This window comes from Pezoporus flaviventris, unplaced genomic scaffold (assembly GCF_033815535.1).
Source record: "Pezoporus flaviventris isolate CSIRO_AGI_PZ_B2104156 unplaced genomic scaffold, CSIRO_AGI_Pfla_v1 ptg000023l, whole genome shotgun sequence".
Taxonomy (NCBI): Eukaryota; Metazoa; Chordata; class Aves; order Psittaciformes; family Psittacidae; genus Pezoporus; species Pezoporus flaviventris.
In genome coordinates, this window is record NW_026892571.1 from 14,314,014 (window position 1) to 14,336,159 (window position 22,146).

Below are 22,146 nucleotides of genomic sequence, written 5' to 3' on the forward strand. Positions count from 1 at the left end.
AAGAGGCAGCGGGGGGGGGGAGGTCTGGACCCATCCCATGTCCGCAGCAGCATATGAGTCTCCTATGTGGCCAGGAACCTGCTGCAGATGTTTTGAAGGCAGGATATAACCCCTGATCTTCATCTGCCACCTCTTCCTGCAGCTCAGCACTGCAGCTCTCAGTGTCACAGCAGGGGTATAAGGCTGTGCTGCATGGTATAGCAACCACAGGGAGCAGGGTCTGCAGATAGGAATGGTGCTTTCAGGGGCCCAGCTCCAATGTCCAAGGATGCTTTGGGACTCAGGAGCCATCAAGGAAAGGCAGATTTGGGGCAATGGAGCTCTACTCCTTCAGAGCAAAGGGAGGGAAATCTGCTCAGCATTATCACAGGGCTACAAAACATAAGTCATCGTCCTGCCTCCTTCCTATTGCCAAAAGCACTGTTCCTGGGCTATGAGTATTCCCTGGGCACAGGCACAAACATTCCAGTGAGGTTTATGGCTGTACCATGACTGCTATAAGCCTGTGACTGGCACAGAAACACAAGTGAGACCAGGCAGCCCCTCGGGCGATGCTGCCGCCAGGAAGCCTGGCTGATCCCAGCACACCAATCTCAAGGCCAGGAATTTCCCTGGCACCCATTGCCGGCTGTTCCTATGATAAGAACAAGATACCAGAGTCACACTGTTTGGTGTCATGCATCATAGTAAATGCATCCCCTGCTGCCAACTGAACTAAACTCCTGCAGCCTTCCTGTGCTGGAGAGCCTGAGGATTCCAGGCCAGGCCCAGAGAAATGAGATGCTCTGGATAGAAGCAGCCATGAGGAAGGAAGAGGCACTGGGTAGGGGTGTTGCTTTAGGACTGCAAAAGAACCAGGAGGGAAACTGGGCCTGGCAGCACCAAGACAGACTGTGGGACATAGAGAAGCACAGAGGAGTGGAAGAAACCCAGCCTGGAGCACAGCAGTGTCAGCCAGGAGGTTACATGTGACCTGTCACCTTAGAAAGGATCTGGGACAGAGTCAGTGTAACCTGCTGCAGGCAGGGTGAGCTGGCCACCCTTTGTTCAGCCTTCAGGCAGTGAAGCTGCTGCCAGGGTCTGGGACCCACACACCAGGTCCCAGCTGTGTGCACACTGACCGGCAGTGCTGGGGCAAGGACTCGCTTCCAGGCATAGCCAGCACCAGATTTCACAGGTTGCGACATCCCCAAAACCCCGTGAGCCCATGTTTGGTGTGCACAGGGTCAGGCCTCTCCCTCTGAGTCAGCTCCAGGGGCCAGTGTGGATCCTTTTCACTACCAGACCCTGGGAGGAGCCACATCTGGTGAAGAGATACACGGGATGTTGGTGTAAATGCTAAAACATCAGTGAGCTGCTTCCATCCTACCCAGAGCGGAGAATCCCAGCCTTGAGCCTTGGGAGCCGGCACAGATTTCTTCTTCAGCTCTTCCTGTTCCCAAGCCAAAGGAGGAAGCAGCAGCCTTGTCCCTCACATCCACTGGGCATCCTGTCCCCACGGTGAGCTGAGGCTGGACAAACAACTGATCTCCCCACACTGTCATCCCAAGAGCCGGCTTTCCAGGATATGATGACTACTGGCCAGCCGTTTCCTCAGGCATCGCAACTGAATGAGACATGACCAGGGGAGAAAGGAAGAGGGAGAAATCCCCTCTGGGGCTGTTCCTGATACTACAAATTGAGGCTCCAAATAATTCACAGCTTAAGGAATGTCAGGAAATCCTCTGAGCACTCCTGGATCCAGCTCCCACAGCTCCTGGCATATCCATTGTGGGGCTGCACCAGGTCCCACCATGGAGAGGCTGTGGAAGAAGGCAAGAGGTGGCGATCTCCTCCTGAAGTGCAGATGACATTAAGCCCTTGCTCTCTTGCCAGAGGCAGAAGGGAGCTCTGGCTCAGTGGAAGGCTAAACCCAGCAAAGCCAAAGCAGCCCGGCATCCCTGGAAAGTCATGGTGCAACTCCAACCCCTGCGAAGGCAGGGGAGATCACTCCCTTTCTCCATCCCTCAGCTGACCCCTTGCCTATCCGGCTCCCTGCCCTGCTCTCTTCCCTCTGCCAGGCTCCCCCCTCTGCCCTCCATCCCATGGCCTCCCATCCTGCCAGGTTAACGTGAGTTCCTGATTTGCATAGGCAGCAGATCACAATGTTCTGGAAATCCCCTCCTGCGGCCGGAGCTTCCTCCCTCCTCTCACAGCGTCACTGTTGCCCTTCTGCTTCCCTCCACTGCGGAGCATGCCAGCGTGGCACACGCAGCAGGCCCCAGTGAAACCCACTGCTGATGCCAAGAGGCACCCCAAAGAGCTGAGCCTATGAACCAGCTGCTCCCACCTTGCTCCAGGGCCAGCTCCCTGGCACAGCCACCTATGACAGCCAGGCCCTGCCTGGCCCCAGCATCCCATCGTGCTTCCAATGTGCTCCGTTCGCTCCACAGCACTGAGGGCAGGTGGACTTACTGGGGCTGCTGGGACACTTCCACCAGGGATCTGCAACACTGGGAATGCACAAGGCTCATCCTGCTCATCCGTAAGTGGGGTCAACCTGAAGGATGCTAGACCTGATCTGAAACAAGCAGGAGCAGAGGGCAGGAGAGCTCCATCACCTCCATTCACAGCTTGTGCTCCTTCTCACCCCATTTCCCACGGCACAGCCACAAATACAGAAGCAATCAGGGTGCCTCCATGTGAATGAGCCTCTACTGAACCCACTCTCCATGCCAAAAAGTCCCTCTAGTATGTAAAAGCACGTAAAAGTGTCAGCTTTGAGCACATCTTCGCAGCCAAGCAGGCGTGCTCGTGAATCAGAGGTGCTGTCAGGTGAGTTTTCTCCCCAGAGAGCAAAGTGGAACTGAAGGAATGAGGAAGGACCAATGGTTCCTTTGGGTTTTACAGTGAGATTTGTCCTGGTATTTGGACCAGCCCAAGTGGGTGACCTCAGGCATAAACACAAAGAGCAGTTGGCTGGAGAGGAAGAGAGGCACTGGGTGAGAGCACAGCATTCACTGAGCCTCTCTATGGGTACCAAGGTCCCAGACCCCTCCTGCCAAGCACCCCTATGCTCCTGCCACCCAAACCAGCTGCACCAACACAGCGTGTTCTTCAGGTCTCGCAATTCGCACCCAGCAAGCATAGACCAAACCTCGTGCTAGGTGCAACTCCTGCTGATGAGGAGCTGGAATCAGCCTCTGTAAAACAGAAACACTTAAATCCTTGGTGTTTATCCCAGCACCAGCCTTGGTTCTGACCATCAGCTGTCTCAATGGCTGGTTTCCAAGGACTACCTGCAACCCTGGCATTCCATCGCTTCTCTGGCTCCACCAGCAGAGCCAGTTCTTCCCAACTTCCCTGGGAGGACACGTCCTGTTCTAATTCCAGAGATAAGAGAATGGGAAGGCAACATGCACGGGACAATAACAATGCCTGTCTAAAGTCGCTGGGGAGAAGCACAGTGTGTTTGCTAAGCCAGAGAAGCCACTCACAAACAAGGTGAGGAGCATGATATAAGCAGGCTCTCCCATTGTCCAAAAGTGAATCACAGCCTCCATGACAGAACCCCTCGCTCCCTCCTTTTGCTGACTAAACCTGACAGGGCTCGGCAGCCCCTGGAAGGAACGGCACAGGAGAGCCCTTTAAGCGGCGCCTGGCTCCCTCTCAAAACCACGCTGAGGCTGTCTGGGACCTCCATCCTGGGGAATTCCCCTTCTCCATGCCTAAAAGTAAGCTCAGCTGGGCTGGCCTTCCTGTGCGTTTGGGGATCGCAGCCGGAGAGCGCCTTGCCCAAAGGGCTCCCATGCCCCAAGCCCCTCCATGACCCAGCCAGGTGAGTACCACGATGCTTTTATCAATGTGAGCATGGCCAAGGTAGAGCGAGGGGCAGGCAGCTTTTCAGTGCTGTAAAGCTGAACCACCCCACTCTGCCTTCTCTCCTCAAAGAGACAACAGGGTTTGGCTATTGTAGTGCAAGCTGAGGCATTATCTCATGAACAAGATGCTTTCGGGTTCTGTGGGACTGAGTTTAGCTCTGAAGCCAGGTTTTATGAGGGTTTACAGAAGAGCACTGGGCTGCTCGGGTAAAACAAGCTCTTTGGGGAACAAAAGGGTTCAGTTGCATGTGTGGGGTCCTGTTGTTTTGTCCCCCGTTGAGACATCAGACATAAGCGGAGCCAATGAGCATGTCTGGATCTCGGCACCCTCTGAGCTGTCTCATAACCCAGCCAGGCTGCCAGGGTGACGTCTTGGTTGAAGAGCAGACAGGGAAAGGGGTTTGGGTTATTTTGGTTTTCATTTTTACAACCGAAAACAACAAATCACCCAGAAGTGGAACCATGTGAACAGAGCTGAGCAGGAATACTGGGCCTGGGAGAGCTGGAAACAGGATAATCACCAGTGAAGGACACCTCTGTGATCCCAGTAGCAGTCACCTAAGGAGGAAACGTCAGGAATACAGGCAGAGAGCAGCACGTCTGCTTACAGCAAAGTTCCTTTGCTGCTGGTTTGGTGCTTTTTGGTTTTTTATATATATATACACACACACACACACATATATATATATACGTCTGTATAATTACTATATATATATATGTAACACTTTCCTTTTGGCAAAACCAACAAGAATCAGCTAGCTATAGAGCGGAGTCCTGAAGACCGACATCAACCCGAAGTGATCCCTGTGGTTCTTGCTCTATTGTTCACGAACGCACAATACCCAAACCCGCCGCACAGAAGGATCCCTGCTAACAACCGCTCCGGCTGGGGGCATTTCCTTGTATAACGTTAACGCAGACCCGCACACGGAGGGAACTCTCCCTGCCGAGGGAAGGTCTCCCTCGGGAAGCCCCCCGGTGCTGAGGGAGCGCCCGGCCCTGCCGCAGCGCAGCTCCTCACCACGGCCTCCGCTCCGCACCCCAACCCGGCTGCTCCCCGCCATTTTGTCTCTCCATAAGCCGCCGCTCTCGGGGCTGCCGCTGCCCAGCGAGGCAAAACCCCGCCTGAAGGGGAGCCAGGCGGGCTCACTCCACCACCCTGTGCCGGGCGGGTCCGCGGGACCCCCGCGGAGCCCCTCAGCGCGCTCCCCACCAACACGCACCCACACCGCCATGACAGCGCACCTTCCCCGCCCCGCTCCCCTTTATATCACCTCTGCTCCGCGCTGATTGGCTGCTGCGCCCGTCCATCAGGATGGGAATTTCCCGGGGGCGTTCCCACCGCACCTCCGCCGTTCCCCCGCTCCGCCGTGGGGGTACCGGGAGCGGATCCGTTGTGGGGCGCGCAGGCAGGTGAGCTCGGAGCCCGGCGGTGCCTGCGTGGGGCACTGGGGTCTCATTGGGCACCAGGGAGGGTGGCGCCGGGTACAGCGAAGGGTACCGGTGGTGGGGGCTCGGGGCTGCGTGTTGGTTGTATCCGGATGGTTCTGGGGCTCTTGGTCGCACCGGAGGGGTCTGGGGCTGTGCTGTCCCCCGGACGTCGGCTCCGGGGCAGGCGCGGGGATCGCGATAGTCGTTATTGTGCCTCATTTCCCCCCCTCGCAGAGCAGGGACTGCCGGCTCCTGTCGCCGCTCCCCAAGGGGCGGGCTGGGGGTGTGGGAGCCTGGGGTCACCGCGGTGGGGAGGTGCCGGGGAGGGATATCCCCGCCTGTCCCCTCCCGGTCCGGGCGGTACCGGCCTCCTGGTACCCCGGGGCCGAAACCCCGGGTGGGCTCTGCCCTCGTTCAGCCTTGCACAACCCCGGCCTTCCCCCGGGCCCACGCATCTGCCTTCGGACCGCTTCTGGGCAGGGACACGGAGCTCCTGTTTTCCTTCCGCTTTGAGTGTTTCTTCCCCATCCTGTCGCTGCTCCAGCGGTGTGTATTCATATGGGATGCGGATCCAAAGGCTGGAATAGCCACAGAGGGAATGGCGGCATCCTAACCCCCCTCCCTTCCTCCTTTTTTGCGCAGCTTGCTCCCCATCTCCCCTCCCTCAATTCCAGGCTAAGGCTTGTACTGAGGGCAAAGGGGAAGAAAGGATGCTGCTTGTCAGCCCTGCTTTTGGGTGAGGACAGCTCCCAATGGGACATGGTGGGGATCTGCAGCCTTTTGGAGATCTGGCTGTCCCGTTCCTCTTTGCCCCAGGCATGGGTTGCTCCCGGTATCAAAGAGGCAAATACAACCTTTCCCCTTCAGCTTATTTCCAGCTGCTTGGGTGAGTAGGAGCTGTTCTGCTGCCACAAGCTCTTTTGGAGGGCACGTTTCATTGAGAGTGCTGGCAAAGGAGCCGAGGGACTGGACTTTGGGCACTGGAGTGAGTTCTGGAGGCAGGAAGGCTCCAGCCTGATGTGTCCTTGTGTGCTCTATGGGCAGATGAAGTAAACAAGGAGAGGCTCTTTGCAGCCTTTGGCATCATTCCTGGCTCTGCAAGAAATCCCACGATGCCCTTTTGACCTGACCTACGCCAGACAGACCTATTTAGCACGGGGCCGTGGGTCGTGGCTTGCCAGCAGCTGGTACAAAACACTTGTGGGTGGAGGAAGCTGAACCATGTACTCTGGTGGCATTGCAGGTTTTGTTTTAAAGCAACAGTGAGGTCTGGTTTGGGGTGACAGAGGTGGCTTTGCTGGTGGAGGTTTGTGGTGCCGCTGCTGCTGCTTGGCTGATGCGCCCTAGGTTGGGTTGTGCTGGAGCTGCAAGGAAAGGGGTGGCTATTGCCTCGCTCTGCTTCTGAGTGCCATGAAGAGCAGCCATGGTGCAGGGGGAAGAAGCAGAGCAGGCAGCATGAAGCGAGACGTCTTTGAAGCAGAAGACAGGGTCTTGCATAAAGCACCACTCCTGCCCAGGGCAGCACCACCACCAAGTCTGTCTGCTTGTCCTGCCTGCCCTGGAATTTGGACCCCTGGTGAGTCCTGCAGCTCTGTGTGGTTACCTGTGTTTGTAAACCTGGCTCCGAACAGGGAAATGCTTTATTTCCCTTGTGAGCAGCCTCCGGAAGCAGGTTGTCTTGTGGAGCCTCTGCAGGAGCTGTTTTTTCAGACAAGGGTGGGATTTGTGGCTGGAGGACATCTGTAACATCTGCTGCATTTCAGATGGGGCTCTGCCTTCCCAGCCTCTCTGCAGCTAGCCAGGCTGGGAAGAAGAATGCTTCAAGCAGATGTTCAGACTTTTCCCTTTGAGACCTGAGCCTTGCAGTGCCTGCTTTCCTGCTCGTTTATTACTCCCAGCCTAGCAGACTGCAGTGCCCAGAAGGTCTCATTATTGCTTCCTCCTAAAACCAGCCCTGCTTTTGCTTCCCTGAAAATGAGACCAGAGCAGCAGCTCAGGAGTGGTTGTTCCTGCTCTGGGGAGTTGTTGAAGCTCTCAAGAGGAAAAGAAACCAGGCTGAGCGCTGTGATATTCTGCCACATTCCGGCAAAACGATCAGTCAGAAAATACCCCTCCATGGAGTCCGAGTGGCTTTTGCTTTTCCTCTGAGGAAGAGGGATGTGGGGGCCCAGCAGCCCCAATTGTGGGAAAACGATACTGGCAGCCTGCTGGGATTTGCTTTCACTTTGTGCAGTCCTGGCTGGGACTGACTTCCTGGGAAGGGTAAGGAAAACCCCATTGTTTGGGCTGGGCTGAGCCCCCACCATGGATCATGGGATGGGAATTGCTGGGCTGCCAAGCCTGTGGCTTCAGAGGGTGGTCCGCACCCTGGGGCTCATCCCTGTAAGCAAGCCTCCAGCGGGGCCAGCCCACTCGCTGTGCAGGATTCACGCCCTCTGCCTTTGTATCTTTGTTGGTCATTTTAAAGCAGGAATCATTTCCTCCTGCTGGTTCTGTGTGGTTGGTGTGATGGTTGTGATGCTGGTGGCCATGGTGGTGATGCACATCCTGCTGGGTGACAGTGCCTGGCCATGGCAGCGTGGTTCCAGCTCTCTCTCAAGCCGCAGCGCAGTGATTTAAATACCCCCCTGCTTTCATCCTTGCCAGGGAGTCTCCCCTGACCACTTGCTCTCTCATCCTCTCCTTCTGCTGAGTTGTCATAAGAATTTACTCCCTCCAGGTCTCGGTGCCCTGCCTGCAACCGTGGTGTCTGGCAGCCTCTGCCGGTGGCTGGGCATGGAGCCTGTGAGCTGTAGCCATGGTCCATGGCTGGTCCTCAACCCCCAGGGCTGTGCAGTACTGTCAGATTAGCTGAGAAACTGATAGATAAAAAGAGAAGTTTTTTTTCTGGTGGTTCAGTGGGTTCTTGCTGGGTTTGTGGTAGTTGTGTTTGCTCTGTGTTTCTAACCACCATCAGGAGCAGGTCTGTAGGCCTCTCTCTCCTCTCCTGGTGTCTTATTGGAACATGAGATTTTTCACTGCAAATTTCACCTTTCAGAACTCTTAAAGAAAGACCAAGCCAGGACTGGAAGCAGGGACGTGGTCCAGGGTCCTGTCCCCAAGGTGACAGCTTAATCCCAGCAGCTCCTTGCAGAAATGAGGCTGTTCCTTGACCATGGGCAAACCCTCCTTGACTCCAGCAGTGATGCTGCACAAGCCCTTCCCTCTTGCTGGGTCTTGTTTGATGAGGAATTGTGGCTGCTCTGTGCTTCTGTCAGCTGGAGATAGTGCAGTTCCACTCCCTGGCTGCTGCTGAAAGCAGCTCCCGTGGCCCCTCTGCTGTTACTTCCCTGTTGGGTGCGGAGAGTAGGAGAATCCTTGTTAAAACCCTGAGAATTGGGAATAGAGGAGGCTTTTTTGTGTCTCCATCCAACTGGAAGGAGAGAGCTCTGCTGGTCAGCAAGGTGGTTGGTGCAGGTGACTCAGGTTTGAGTGTTTCCTGCAGGAGCAGGGGACCTTCCATATGTGCTGTGGACAAGGCAGAAAATGTCCTCGTTTGGGGTCTGGAGTGCGAGAAAACAGGGTTTGGGATTTCGGGGTACCACAGGAGAGGGCAGCTTGTCCCCACCTTCCCTGACCCAGTGGGTTCATCCCAGTGGAGGACATGGATCTCCCACAGGATGCTCACTGCAGGATCACTTTGCTAACCAGCTTCTCCCCGAGCCCAGGTTTGGGATCTGGAGCAGCACGTGGTGTCCAGAGTCCATTGAGAAGCAGGCTCAGGTCCCCAGCCTGCCTGTGACACTGTCCCCATCCAGGGGCCAGGCAAGTACTGCAGCCAGGTTGGACAGGGCTGGGAGCAACCTGCTCTAGTGGAAGGTGTCCCTGCCCATGGCAGGGGTTTGGAACTGGATGAGCTTTAAGGTCCCTTCCAACCCATTCTATGACTTCTCTGCAGTGGAGATGCCACCATGTCCCTGGACCATGTGTGTGCCACCATGCTGGGTTCCATCCTGCCCACTGGTAGGTCCCCATCCCATGGTGGGAGGCTGCAGGGGATTTCATACCAGCTGTGGTGATGCTGCCCACACCAGGACCCCCAGCATAAGAGCTGCTTCTGCAGCTTCCTGTCAGCTGCTGTGGGCTCCAGAAATAGCCCCTGCTCAGCCTGGGCTGCAGCTGGATGGGGCTGGAGCTCCCCATGTGGACCACAGACAACGAGGGGCTTGGCAGCACCCACAGCAGATGCATGTCCCCAAAACATACTGTGAGGCCACGTGTAATGACCTGCTGCTGAGGCGGGTGTTGTTGCTCCAGATAGGGATGCTGCCAGGTAACAGTTGTCGTCTGGAAAGTCCCTCCTGCTCCTTGGCAGGTCACCTAAGCCAGTGCTCAGCCTGGATCACTCCTGGCATGAGCATTAGTGTGATAGATAGTTCAGGGTATGGGCTAGCCCCCTTTCCCCTTTCAGGATGCCCCTCCTTGATCCTCTCCTACTATGAGCACCTTGGCTGGTGGAAGCACGCTTAGGGATTCCCATAGGCATCCGAGTGCTCCATGTGGCATCACCCCCGGGGCTGTCTCAGCTGCTGCACTGCTCCACTTTATAACAGGCTGTCATCAAGGGAGATAATTCACAGCTTATCAGCCCCAGGAGATGGGTGAGACCTGGTTCTGCCCACACCTCGGTGATGGGGAGGATTTAGGCCACTCCCAGACACAAGGAATTAAAAGGGCAGATAGCACACTGCGCACAGGTGTTTGCTCTCCTTGCACTTTGCTCCCAGTGTGGCTGTTCCCGTGCTGGAATAGGGAAGCTGTGCCATTGGCAGCTGATTTTCCTGGCTGATCCGGGGGCAGAGCATGTCCCTGCCTGGCTGCTGGGGCTCATCCCCCTTGGTGCTGCCCAAACCACCCACCAGCTGCATTTAAGGCTTTTGAAGCTGCAAACACTGTCCCTCCCCAGCCAGCCCCCAGAAATACCCTGTGATGAGCAGGATGCCCTGCTGGCAGTGCCCAGGTCCAGGCTGGTGCAGACGGATGCTCCAGGGCTGGGTCTCTGTCCCTCCTGGGATGCAGCAGCCCATGCTGTAACCTCCTCTGGGACTCCCAAACCCCATAGGGGTGAGAGCCAGCCCCGAGCGTGGCTGCTGGTGATGCCTCCTCGCATGACACTTCTCATGGCTGTGAGTCACCCCTGCACGTTCACCCTGAGCAGAGCTGGAGGGGAACTGCCTTCACCTGGGACACTTCCCTGCTGGTGAGCAGTAAGGCACTTCCATGGCACCCAAAGCCCCGCAGGGTTGGGACCAGGGGACCACGGTGCTGTCTGGAGCCAGGGGAAGGTGATGCTATGCCCCATTGCCTTGCAGGAATGCCCGGCTCGGAGGTAGGTGACTGAATGGCGGGCATGGAAGGGAGAGGACCCTACCGCATCTACGACCCTGGTGGGGGCTTGGAGGAGAATGGAGCAGCAGCCTTTGAGCGGCTGGTGGAGGAGAACACCCGGCTCAAGGAGAAGATGCAGGGGATCAAGTCAATTGGTAACTGCTGTGTGGATGGGGATGGGGTTTGCCTTTGGGGCAGCTCAGCCTGTGCCCACCGAGCCTGGGGGTTTCTTGCTCCGTGTAGGAAGCTAGAAGAAGCTGGGGGTCTTGGCACTGGGGTGCAGTAAAGCTGTCCCCATCCTTGAGGATCCAGCAGGATGTCTGGGCTTTTTTCACACAGGGGTGCAAAGGGAGCAAGGCTTTTGCTGAACTCTGGGATGCTCTATGGTGGGATAAATGGCTTGGGGGTAAAAAAAAGGCAAGTGATGGAGCAAGGTTGGCTCCTTGGAGAACTTCAGTGGCAGGTCACAGCTGCTGGGATCTATTCTGCTTCTGATGGAAGCTCTACCTTCTGCAACCCCTGTTGGGTCAGGGGTTTTTCCCTGCTCAAAGACCCCAGTGTTGGGTGCTTAGTGCAGGGACTTAGTGCAGGGACTTGGTGCTGGCATTACAGCTGAATCATGCCTCCCCCTTTCTACTCCTTTGCTGCCTTCCCCCACTCGCCCTTGGTTTTGCTTTTGGTCTCGTGACCCAGCTTCTGCTTTTGAGTCCCACTTCTGCAGTCAAATTTCCACCTGCCTCGTGATTCCCATCATGTCACCATGGCCCTACCTGGGACTGGGACACACTGGTGCGAAGAGGATTGCATTGCTGGTGCTAGATCCCAGTGTGGGCAAGCTGGACCTCTAGGTCCACAATTTAGGCTTAAATTTGTCTCTTACGGGAGGCTGAGGAGACCTCTGGGAGATGCAGCGCTGCCATTCTGCCTCCTGTAACAAGTGCTCTGTGTGTCAGCATGGGGGACTCTGCAGCCAGTGAGCCACTGATAACAGCTTTGCCATTGGATTTGGCCAACATAAATTGTTTCTGGATGATGAAGGCACTTCACCAAAGCAGGGGGCTTCTTGGTGTTGGTGTGTGCTGCAGGGCAGGTACTCAGGAAAGGTGGGTGAGCATCCTTCTGTTGCCCACAACAGGAGAGCTGCTGGAGGAGTCCCAGATGGAGGCATCCAAGCTGAGGCAGAAGGCAGAGGATCTTGTGAAGGACAACAAAATGCTGATAGCATCTTCCTTGGAGGACCTGGTGGAAACTGGAGGTAGGAGACACAAGGCTCATAGAGAAGGAGTAACCTGCTGGCTCAGGGTCCTGGGTGCAGGGAATGGGAGAGAGTGTGAAGAAGGCTTTCATGACTGGGGTAGAAACCATCCATGGGGTGTCTGCTCTCTGCATCCCTGTGCGAGGCAGGGAGAGGCGCTGCTCTCCAAAAGGCTCATGGCTACATCCTGTCCCCTCTCTGCAGCCATTGGCCCTGATCCCAGCTCCACGCAGGCTGTCCCAGGCAGTGCCCAGCCGGACGTGGAAGCACGGAAACCTTCCCCAAATGTGAGTGTGGTGAATGTGAGAGCTGGCACGGCCAGAGGGAAAGGCTCCATCTAGTTAAAGCAAAAGGAGGCAGTCTTTAGCCTCTAGAAAGGAGGAGTCAGCTTCATTGCTTTGTTTCCCCCTTATGTCCATGTGGTGGGCATCCTGGGCTGCCATTCCCCAAGGAGACCTGACCTGGCTGCCTTCCATTGCAGGGATCCTCTTCAGACTTCGAGGTCGTTCCTGTGGAAGTGCAGGGGTTTCCCCAGGAGAGTGGGAGAGCGGTGAGTGATGCCTGTGGGATTTGGAGGAATAAATGTACCACTCACCTGGCCAAGGCAGGGAGGGGGGCAATGTACAGGCTGCCCTCCAAGGGCAGGGGCTGCTGGGTGCCTAGGCCAGGCTGCCTGGGCATGGGAACACCCATCTCCAGATGCCCCGTGACAGAGGAAGGGTTGTGATGATCCAAAGAGCTGTCAGCAGTGCTCTGACACCCATCTCCTGGCGCCTGCACCGGGTGGGAGGACCAGGTCACCCAGCCCCATCAGTGCTGACACGGTCTGCCCAGCCAAGGCATGTGCATGTGCTCTGTTTAGAGCCATCTGAATGTTCCCCTGGCTGCCACTGTCCTGCTCTGGCTTTTTGTGCATGCTGGAAGGGAGGGGAGGAGGGATTGGGAGCCCAAGGGGGACAAACATCAGCTTGTACTGCACAGTGCCTGTAAGGGGACATGCTGTTGTTGCACATCCCTGTTTGCATTGGCCAGGGGGCCTTCAGGAGGAGTTGAGTCCTGCATATCAAGAGCTATTGCAGTGTCTTGGTGCTGGCCCCTGCCACAGCCATGAGTGGGAGTCGAGGCTGATCTGCCCAAGAGGGGACTTTGCAATGCTCCTTAAACTGATCTTGGATGTTAGGAAAAGTTTATTCACAGAGAGGGTAGTCGGGTATTAGAACAGGCTTCCCAGGAAAGTGGTGGAATCACCATCCCTGGAAGTGTTCACAAACCGTGTAGATGAGGCCCTTAGTGATACACTTTAGTGGTGGTCTTGGCAGTGCTGCGGTAATGGTTGGACCTGATGATCTTAAAGTTCTCTTCCAACCTCCTTGATTCTATGGTCTTCATCCCGTTCCCCAGGACTTGGAGCAGCCACCAAATGAGGATGCCAACCTGCTGCCCCAGCTGCAGCAGCTGGAGAGCACGCTGAGTGGCTGTGCCAAGGAGGCCAGCAAGGACCAGGTCTTCATGCGTATGGGCTACATGGCCTCCGAGCTCAAGCGACTGGCCTCCAAGGTGCACAAGAATGAGCAGAGAACATCGTTCCTGCAGGTGAGTGAGAGCTGGATGGGCTCTTCATGGGGGTTTTCCCCTTTGGGGGTTGTTTAAATCCCACCAAGCCCCCTCCTGTCCACCTGGACGTGGACACACAGCTCCATGGCAGAGCTTGGTATGTGACCAGGAGGGCTCCTGGGGCTGGCCAAGGTCTTCATGCTGCTGATATTCACCCTCCAGACACTGTGTGAGACGCTGCACAGTGAGAACAAGGAGCTGCGAACCAAGCTGGAGCGGGACCTGGAGCAGAGAAACCAGGCACTGGAGAAGCTGAGGTGAGGGTGGGAGGTGAGGAAGAGGACAGGGCTGCTTTGAGTGCTTCTTCCCACTGACCCATCCCTGCCGGCCCACCCGCAGGTGTGAGAACCAGGAGCTCCGGAGGATGGTGACACTGGGCAGCCAGGATGGTGGGAAGAGGGAAGGTGCGGAGCAGCAGCAGGTGAGGAGGCAGCATTGCCCTCAGGGAGGGCAGGGAAGGAGGCAGGGAGCCCGCTGACACATCAGCAAAGGTGGCCTCATTCTGATCGAGCTCCCAGTCTGTCCCAGTGTGACCAGTAGGACTCTCAGGGTCTCAAGGGGATGGGAAGGTGGTGGGAGGGAATTGGCTCAAGTTTAGCTGGCCTCTTGCACGGCCTCCACAAAAGTCCTGAGGGTCCCCCCCGTGCGCGTCCAGCAGAGCGGGGCCACGGTGGAGAAGGCGCCGGGCAGAGGAGAGATGGAGGCCAAGGAGAAGAAGGTGAAGATCCTGGAGCACCAGCGCAGGGAGGTGAGGACCAGGGAGCGGGCAGTGCTGGGGCAGCACCCGGGGCAGGGCTGTGGAGCTGCAGGGAAGCGCTGCTGGAGCTGGGATCTCCATCCAGCACCTCCACAAGGTGCTTTTGCAATGGGAGGCTGCTGGGGACTACCGTGGCTGGCTGGAGGCAGGGGTTGGGCTCCTGTTCAGCCATTCCTCTCTCCTTGCAGCTGCTGGAGGTGAATAAGCAATGGGATCAGCATTTCCGAGCCATGAAGCAGAAGTACGAGCAGAAGGTAGGGCTTGGGTGCTGAGGGCACATCTCTGCTGGCTGCAGGCACATGGAGGAGACTGGATGCAGGGGAAGGTTTGGGGCTTTCTGTGCCTCCTTCCCCCCCAGTTTGGCTCCTGCAGGCAGGCCAACATGCCTTCTCCCTCCCGGCAGGTCACGGACCTGCACCAGGAGCTGGCCGAGGCACGCAGGGCACTGACTGAGCTGGAGTCGGAGCGGGAGCAGAAGCAAAGGGATTTTGACCGCAAGCTGCTGCTGGCCAAGTCCCGGATCGAAACAGAGGAGGTGAGTCCCATGGGAAGGGTGGTAGGGATCTGCTGGCCCTATGGGCCTTGGCTGATCTCCCCCCTGGGTCCTGCAGGCAGAGAAGGAGAGGCTGTCCATGGAGGTGAGGGACCTGCAGCAGAGGATGCGGTTCCTGCAGGAACAGTTGGCTCCGGTCACCAGACAGCGGGAATACCAGGAAAAGGAGATCCAGAGGCTGAACAAGGTGGGGGCCAGGCCAGAACCCTTTGCTGAAAGTAATGTGTTTCATGTTCTCCAGCCTCTTCAATCTTAAATCCCAAACTGGCCCTGATCAACACCCGCCTCCTATCCAGCTCCTTGCCTAGGCAGGGGCTCATGTCAGACAGTGCCCACCACATCACTCCAGGCTCCCAGAAAAGGGGGTTTGGGGGGGTCTGTAGTCCCATGTGCTCATGGCCCTCTAGTCATAGGCACAGTGCTTTACTCTGACCCCCCTCTCCCTGCTTATCTTCCTCTAGGCACTAGAGGAGGCCCTGAACGTCCAGGCCTCTCCACCACCCATCTTTGCCAGTGCCATGGAGACGGCAGGGAAGCTGCCATCGCAGGAGCTGCTGACCCAGAACGAGCTGCTCAAGCAGCAGGTGGGGCAGGACACGGAGTCACTGGAGGCAGGGAGGGAGCTACATGTCCTGGACCTCCCTGGCAAAGAACCTGGTGTGGCCAGGAGCAGCCTGGTGTGTGTCAGTGCTGCAGTGGTGGGAAGTGGGGAACCAAGCTCAGCATCCTCGAAGCATTCAGCTGGGAGAGGACCATGGGTGTTGGCCATTGTGCCAGCCCATTGTCTGGGGCTTGGTGTAGCTGATGGGGTCAGGGATGGTATCATGGTGATGGGGGTGCTTGTGGAGATATCTGCCCTCAGCAAATGCACCCACATCGCTCCCTCCTGCCAGGTGAAAATCTTCGAGGAGGACTTCCAGCGGGAGCGGAGTGACAGGGAGAGGATGAATGAGGAGAAGGAAGAGCTGAAGCAGCAGCTGGAAAAGCTGCAGAAGCAGTTGGTCATCTCCAACAACCAGGTGAGCAGTGCTGGGTACCACTGGGAGCCTGGTGGCCCACTTGGATGTGTCCCCAGTATCACAGCCCCTGTACTAATATCGGAGCAGTGTCTGAGGGCTGATTTTGCTGCTGATTGTCCCTGTCAGAGCACCTCACTTGTCTCTTCCTTCTCCCCCTCTCCTCCTCCCCTGGGCATCTGGGGGCACACACACCTTTCTGCAGGGCATTGCAGCAACCCTTGTCCTACAGACACTGGGGTTGGCAGGGTGGGCTCTGCACTAACCCCCATTGCTCTCACAGCTGCGAGCTTCCAAGGATGACTGCCAGAGGGAAAAGGAGGAGAAGGAGAAGCTGAAGAAGCTGCTGAAACAGCACAAACAGGTGGGGATGGGGCAAAAACCCTTCTTAGGTGAGGGGCTGGGGGCTTCAGGCCTGCCTCAGCCTCTTACCTATGCTAGAGGTGCAGCTCCAAGCTGGGTGATGGTGGTGGGCTGCCCTTGGAGATCTCCTCACCATCTCTCCTGGCTCCTCACAGGCATCTGGAGAGAGGCTGCACCCCGAGCCGCTGCAGGGGCCGCTGGGCCCTTCCTGCCCCATGTACCCATATCAGTACAGCTCCCCCGTGGCTCACCCCATGTACCATGGCTTCGATGAGTGGCAGCAGATCCGGTACCCGCCGGCAATGCCAGGAGAGCACCCACCAGGACAGAACTTCCAACACTTCTCCCCGGTGAGTGCCAGCACGGGGGGAGCAGCGGGTCCTGTGTGAGAGGGTCTGAAGCTCACTGCTGAGCAACCAAGTCACTGAGCACGCGTGTGCTGTTGGCATGTGAAGGCTCAGCTGCCTTCCTCCTCCTCATGTCCCAACAATCAGACACTGCGGCTCCATGCTCCACATCCCTGGTAACTGACTGTTCCTGTTCATCTCCTCCTGCAGCCTGAGTACCCCTGGCACCCACCCTGCGCCATGGCTCGCAGCCAGAACGCCCAAGCAGTGGCTGGGGTGAAACAGGTCCCCAAGGACTTGGGTAAGGCTCAGAACCTGTCCTCACGCTTGGGACCATGGGTGGTTGGGAGAGGGATGGGGGAGACAGCTTTCCAGGCAGTGTTCATTTCCACACCTCTGTTCAGCTGAGGGGCTGAATGTGATTTGGGGTTGGTCCCTGCTGCATCCCCTGAACCAACCCTGCAGCATCTGAATCACAGAATAGTTTCGGTTGGAAAGGACCTTAAGATCATCCAGTTCCAACCCCCTTGTCATGGGCAGGGATGCCTCACACCGGATCCCTCCTGAGGCTCTCTCCAACCTGGCCTTGAACACGGGCAAGCCTGGACCATTTGCCACTGAAGACAGGCATGAGCCTGAGCCCTAGTAGCTCATGGGGTTGTGGCAATCAATACTTGGGATAATGGCTATTCCATGACTGCATCCCTCCTATGGGCATACCTGGGCATGCAGAGCTGTGCTCACCCCATACCACCCTTCTTGTCTTTCAGAACAGGCAGGTCCCAGACTGCCCTAACGCCAAGCCCCGGCTGCACTGTGCTACCAGCAGAGGAGGAGTAGGGTGTGTGTGTGTGCCCGTGTGTATGTATCTAGGAGCTTCCTCCGGCTGCCTCTCCCTGTGCATGGACATGCAGTGAACGTGCACAGCTCCTCAGTGCATCCCTGCAGGAGAGCGTTAAGGAGGGACCGGAGGTGCCAGCACGGTGGGGTCAGCGCCCTGCGCCCATCCCTTTCCCCACGAGGCATCAGGCCTGGCAGCGCTGTAGCCCCGAGCCAGGTCTTCAGGGAAGAGGAGCTGGCGTTTCCCAGGAGCTGCTGTGGTCCAGGGGCTTCGGTCCAGCCCCTGGAGGAATGGGTGCTGGCAGGGATGCTCCCGGTGCTGGGAGAGCCCATGCTCACAGGCGGGTGCCTGCCACAGCCATGGCCCAGCCTGAGGGTGGTTGGTGTCTTTGTATTTATTTAAGGACTGAAGTGGAGCTGAGTCTCTCTGGTTTTATCCCCAAAACTGCTTCCCCTGGGGCAGCCTCGGTGTGGGCACCAGGAGGGATGCCAGGGCTCGGGTGTAGCCATGGGGGCAGAGCAAGGGGACCCCAACCCTTGCATGTGCACCCCAGCATCTCTTGCTCCAAGTGCATGTTCCCCATCTCCCTCTGGGTGCTGGGCTCAGCCTCTTGCCTTTTCCTCTCCTGACCCCCTGCCTTTGTCACGGCAGGGAACTCCCCACTCCTGTACTTCCCCTTCTGCCTTCCCCTGCAGCAGTGGCCTTAGGATGAGTGTTTCCAGACTCTGCTCCCGGAAAACAAGGCTGGAAGGGGAGAGGAAAAAAATAACCAGCCCTATTTGTGTGAGCGTGGCTGTCACGTGCATGACAGCAGGAGCCAGGCACCCTGGCATGCTCCTTGCTGAGGGCTGGTCCTTGCTCCTTCTCCCAGCCCCTTTTGCTCTGCACCAGCACACATCCTGTCCCCAGATGCTATCCTGTGATGATAAACCCCTGTTTAGGAGTTTATCCAGCTGGGAGCCAGCCCTCCCTATTGCTACGCCCAGCCTGGCCATTGTACCCCCTACTCTTTCCCCCGATCCCTGGTCAAGAAGTGGGGTTGCACATTTGCAAGAGCCTTTATTTGGCATTTCTGTGCTGGGGATGAGGGGCCAGCTTCCCCTGACCGGGAGAGGAGCACGTCTCTGCACCATCACCACGGGCGGCTTGAATGCACTGAAGAGCTGCTCCGTGCTCGGTGGGATCAGGCCTGGCCCGCCCCATGGCGGGGGCTTTCGGGCCGAGCCTTCATGGAGACGTGGTCCTCTGCTCCAGGGGCAGTGGCCCCTGCATCCTCCTGCTGTCCGGCAACGCGGGGTGATGGAGCAGTGGGAAAGCTGGGGGCCAGGAGGAGATGCCACTGCTGGGGCGGGATATGGGTTATTGGGAATGTCCCATTCCTATCACTGAGGTCTCTGCCACTGGGAGTGCCAGAGATAACAGTGATGGAGGAGACAGCATTTGGCTCCTGCTGCTGGGATGCATGATGGGATGGGGTGGGGAGCCAGCCCCAAAGCAGCCATGGGGATGCCAGCAGAGGGGGGAAACACCCCTCAAGCCAGCAGCCCCAGCCTCTACTGGCCCTGCTCCTGCAGCTGCCTCATGTAGGCAATGATGTCGTTCTTCACGACGGCGATGTTGGCTCGGTGGTACCAGCGCATCACGGGCACGCCATTGGGGCCCACCAGGAACTTCTCGAAGTTCCACTTGATGTCATGGTTCCGTAGGGGCTCCCAGAATAGGTTCTTGGGGTTCCCAAACTCCTCCGCCACCGGGGGACAGGCGTTCTGCAATGGGAGCCAGAGCATCAGTGCTTTGTCCCCCTCAAAACCCAACCTGGATGCAGCCCCTGTGACTCCTTGCCATGCACCCACCTTCAGGAAGGTGAAGACCTTCTGCTCCTTGGCCCCATTTACGTCCCCTTTCTGGAAGAGCTGGAAATTGGGGACGAAGCCACCACCTGGCCGGACATACCTGCAAGGGGAGGGTGAGCATCCTGCAACAGGCAGCTTGGTGCTGCACAGCAGTGGTTTGAAGCCATAAGCCCTGTTCTTTGGGGGCCACAGCCCCTACCCCAGTACTCACTTCAGCGCAGGGAGGATCTCCGAGTTCTGGCCGGGTTCCTGCTTCCCGAATTGGTTGGAGGGGAAGCCCAGGACAACGAGCCCGTAGGGCCCCAGCTCATTTTGTAGTGCATTCAGTTCTGCAGGCAAACACAGCCAGGCCTGGGTTAGGAGGGGAGCCAGACAGACCATGGGGACCTGCCAAGGGCTATACACTTGGGTGCTGCTGCCTACCCTGTCCCTTGGTGTGCCCATATCCCACAGGACCCTTACCAAGATACTGCAGGGTGAGGCCTCAGTACGTGGCCACGTTGACGAAGAGCACCATCTTCCCTGCATAATTCCTAAATGGAATATACTCGTCCCCATCGATGGTCAGGGCCCCGTAGTCGTAGATGGTGCCTTGCACCGAGCCGTAGCATTTCACCTGCGGGCAAGGAGCATCCCATGGATGGAGCAGGGGGCTCCAATCCCACAGCCACCCATGCCCACTGGAGCAGCGGGTCCAGCGCTGGCGCTGGCTGAGTTGGCAGCTGCCAGCGTTGTCTCTCCTGCCCCAAATACCACTGGCAGTAGCCAGGCTCCAGCGAGCCAAGGTCACGGTGATGGACAGGCTGGCTTGAGCATGTGCGGCCAGCGGGGCTGGCTGCAGCTGGAGGGATGTTTATCTGTCCGCGGCCAGGCAGGAAGGCGAGAGGCTGGAAAACAGCTCAAGCTGGCTTGGGGACAAAGCAGCCCCAGCCTCCTTGGAGCCATGAGTGAGCAGCACCCCAACACCCCTGCATGCACCCTTTAGGGTGCCCCAGAGCAGCACCCGCTGCTGTGCTGTGGCCAAGCCGTGCCCAGGCAAGGGAGCGATCAGGGATGGATCAGACCCAAGCAGGGAAGGGTGTGGAGCAGCTTCTGCTTGTGGCGCAGCAGGGGTTAACCCAGGGATCCCATGTCCCGTTCCCATCAGGGAGCCCAGGCTCACCCAAGTGACACCAAGGGGCTATTTTGGGACCTGGCAGCAGATGAAGTCACGGGGGTTCTGCCCCGGCAGCTCAGCTTCCATGGGGCTGAATGGATCTGGTGGGGGGGCTCTGCTTCTCCCACCAGTATCAGGGAGGTTGTGGGGACCAGAGGGGGACAGCAACCACTGCTCCCTGCCTGCTGCAGTGTGGGGACACAGTGGTGCCTGCACCCCCAAACATGGGTGTACCCCCCTGGACACTGCATGGATCAACAGCCCCTTGCTCTGCCCCTATGGGGGTCACTGGGGAGGGGACCAGGCTCTGTGCCCTCTGCCCCAACCCTAGGACAGCAATTCCCAAGAGATAGCTTGGAAAAAAAAAACCGTGATCCAAGCACCGGGATTGGGGGGGGCGTCACAGAACCACGGAGTCCCCTGGGACCTCTGCAGGAAGCCTTGGGGACAGGAGGATCCTCAGGGTACCACATCCCGCCCCCATCCCCAAAACCCCCATAAGGGTCCCCCCTCTCCTCTTACCTTCTCCTTCTCCTGCCCCTGTCCTGGCTGGACGAGCCCAGCCAAAAACAGGGGCAAAATCCAGGCGCTGCGGAGCCAGCCCCCCATGTCTGGGGCAGGTGTGGGGTGCGGGCCCCCTGCTCACAGCGCCGGGGGGGGGGACACACGGGCACACAAACACACCCAAACCCCCCTCTCCCTGCCGCCTTCTGCCACCTCCGAGCCCGAGAGCCGAGAAATAGCTGCTGGGCTGAGCGGGGGGAGCCAATCGCCGGCAGGAAGGACGGGCCGGGGCTGCGTTAACCGTGTGCGGCCGGGGACGGGCACGGCGCCGGGGCGGGGGGGGGCACGGGGGTGCCGTAACCATGAGTGTCCGGTAACGGCGCACGGGGCAGTGATACAGATAGGTAGATTTATGGATAGATAATTTATGGATGATAGATTTATAGATAGATAGATACAGGGCTCAGGGGATGTGCAGCGTGTTATAGGAGCCAGGGAGCTGGGGATTGAAACCCACTTGGGGTGGAAGAGGTGCCGGGTGTTGTCCTCACCGTGCGTAGGGCACACAGAGAGGGGAGCTGGCACCCGGGGAGATGGGGGACTCAGCAGCGTCTTTGGGGAGGCGGGGATGGGGTCCAGGATCCTTCCCCTCCCATGGCTGGACCCTTTATAGCCCAGCAAAATTAGGATGCTCAAGAAGCAGCCCTGGAGGGGCGTCCCCTCCCCAAGGGCTGGGGGATCATAGCCCCACAGTGACCCCACTATGGCTGCCACTGTCCGTTAACCCCTTGTGTCCCCATAGAGCAGGAGTTTCCAGGGCTTTGTTTTTATACCCCAGGGAATACAAACGTTTACCCTGGGCTGGCTCCAAGGGAAATAACCGTGGGGAGGTGTAAATTCCCCAAAATCCCACAATAAAGTTGTTTATTGGGACAATTAATTGGCCAGAGGGGAGCTGGGGCTGCGGTTTGGGATAGGATCAGGCCTGCAATGGAGGCAGGACAGGGTGTCCCCAGGGGGACAGGGATGCCACACGAGGTTTGGCTTTACTAGAAAGCAGGGTCAGCCCTGTCAGGGAGCTGTCACGGAGCTGTCACGGAGCTGCGGGAGATGCCAGCAGGGAAGTGGAGCCAAGCCATGGGCTTGGGGGAGGCTGGGAACTATCTCCCATTCTTTCCAAGGAACACCATGTCCTGGGAAAGGCTGATGTTATCAGGCTGTGAGCACAG

At 57.8% G+C, this 22,146-nt stretch overlaps 2 protein-coding genes across 5 annotated transcripts; one reads left to right on the forward strand and one right to left on the reverse strand.

Moving 5' to 3' along the window:
* The first annotated feature begins 3,680 nt into the window (after window positions 1–3,680).
* Window positions 3,681–17,819, forward strand: TNIP1 (TNFAIP3 interacting protein 1). 3 transcript variants are annotated; one of them, XM_061456875.1, is made up of 18 exons: window positions 3,682–3,817; window positions 10,643–10,813; window positions 11,794–11,913; window positions 12,118–12,200; window positions 12,395–12,463; window positions 13,315–13,506; window positions 13,690–13,784; window positions 13,867–13,948; window positions 14,183–14,275; window positions 14,473–14,538; window positions 14,688–14,819; window positions 14,896–15,024; window positions 15,299–15,421; window positions 15,731–15,856; window positions 16,137–16,217; window positions 16,372–16,566; window positions 16,774–16,864; window positions 17,334–17,819. In XM_061456875.1, exons 2-18 carry the CDS (start codon window positions 10,672–10,674, stop codon window positions 17,357–17,359), a joined length of 1,845 nt encoding a protein of 614 aa, XP_061312859.1. In that variant the 5' UTR covers window positions 3,682–3,817; window positions 10,643–10,671; the 3' UTR covers window positions 17,360–17,819. The 3 variants fall into 3 exon arrangements, with proteins under 3 accessions (XP_061312861.1, XP_061312859.1, XP_061312860.1); XM_061456876.1 differs by having other exon boundaries at window positions 14,186–14,275; XM_061456877.1 differs by lacking the exon at window positions 14,183–14,275 and having other exon boundaries at window positions 3,681–3,817.
* Window positions 17,820–18,438: 619 nt separating this feature from the next.
* On the reverse strand, window positions 18,439–21,296 carry GPX3 (glutathione peroxidase 3). 2 transcript variants are annotated; one of them, XM_061456881.1, is made up of 5 exons: window positions 20,936–21,174; window positions 19,720–19,873; window positions 19,469–19,586; window positions 19,258–19,357; window positions 18,439–19,170 (listed from the first exon to the last, which is right to left on the reverse strand). In XM_061456881.1, exons 1-5 carry the CDS (start codon window positions 21,020–21,022, stop codon window positions 18,958–18,960), a joined length of 672 nt encoding a protein of 223 aa, XP_061312865.1. In that variant the 5' UTR covers window positions 21,023–21,174; the 3' UTR covers window positions 18,439–18,957. The 2 variants fall into 2 exon arrangements, with proteins under 2 accessions (XP_061312865.1, XP_061312863.1); XM_061456879.1 differs by lacking the exon at window positions 19,720–19,873 and having other exon boundaries at window positions 20,936–21,296.
* Window positions 21,297–22,146: the final 850 nt, after the last annotated feature.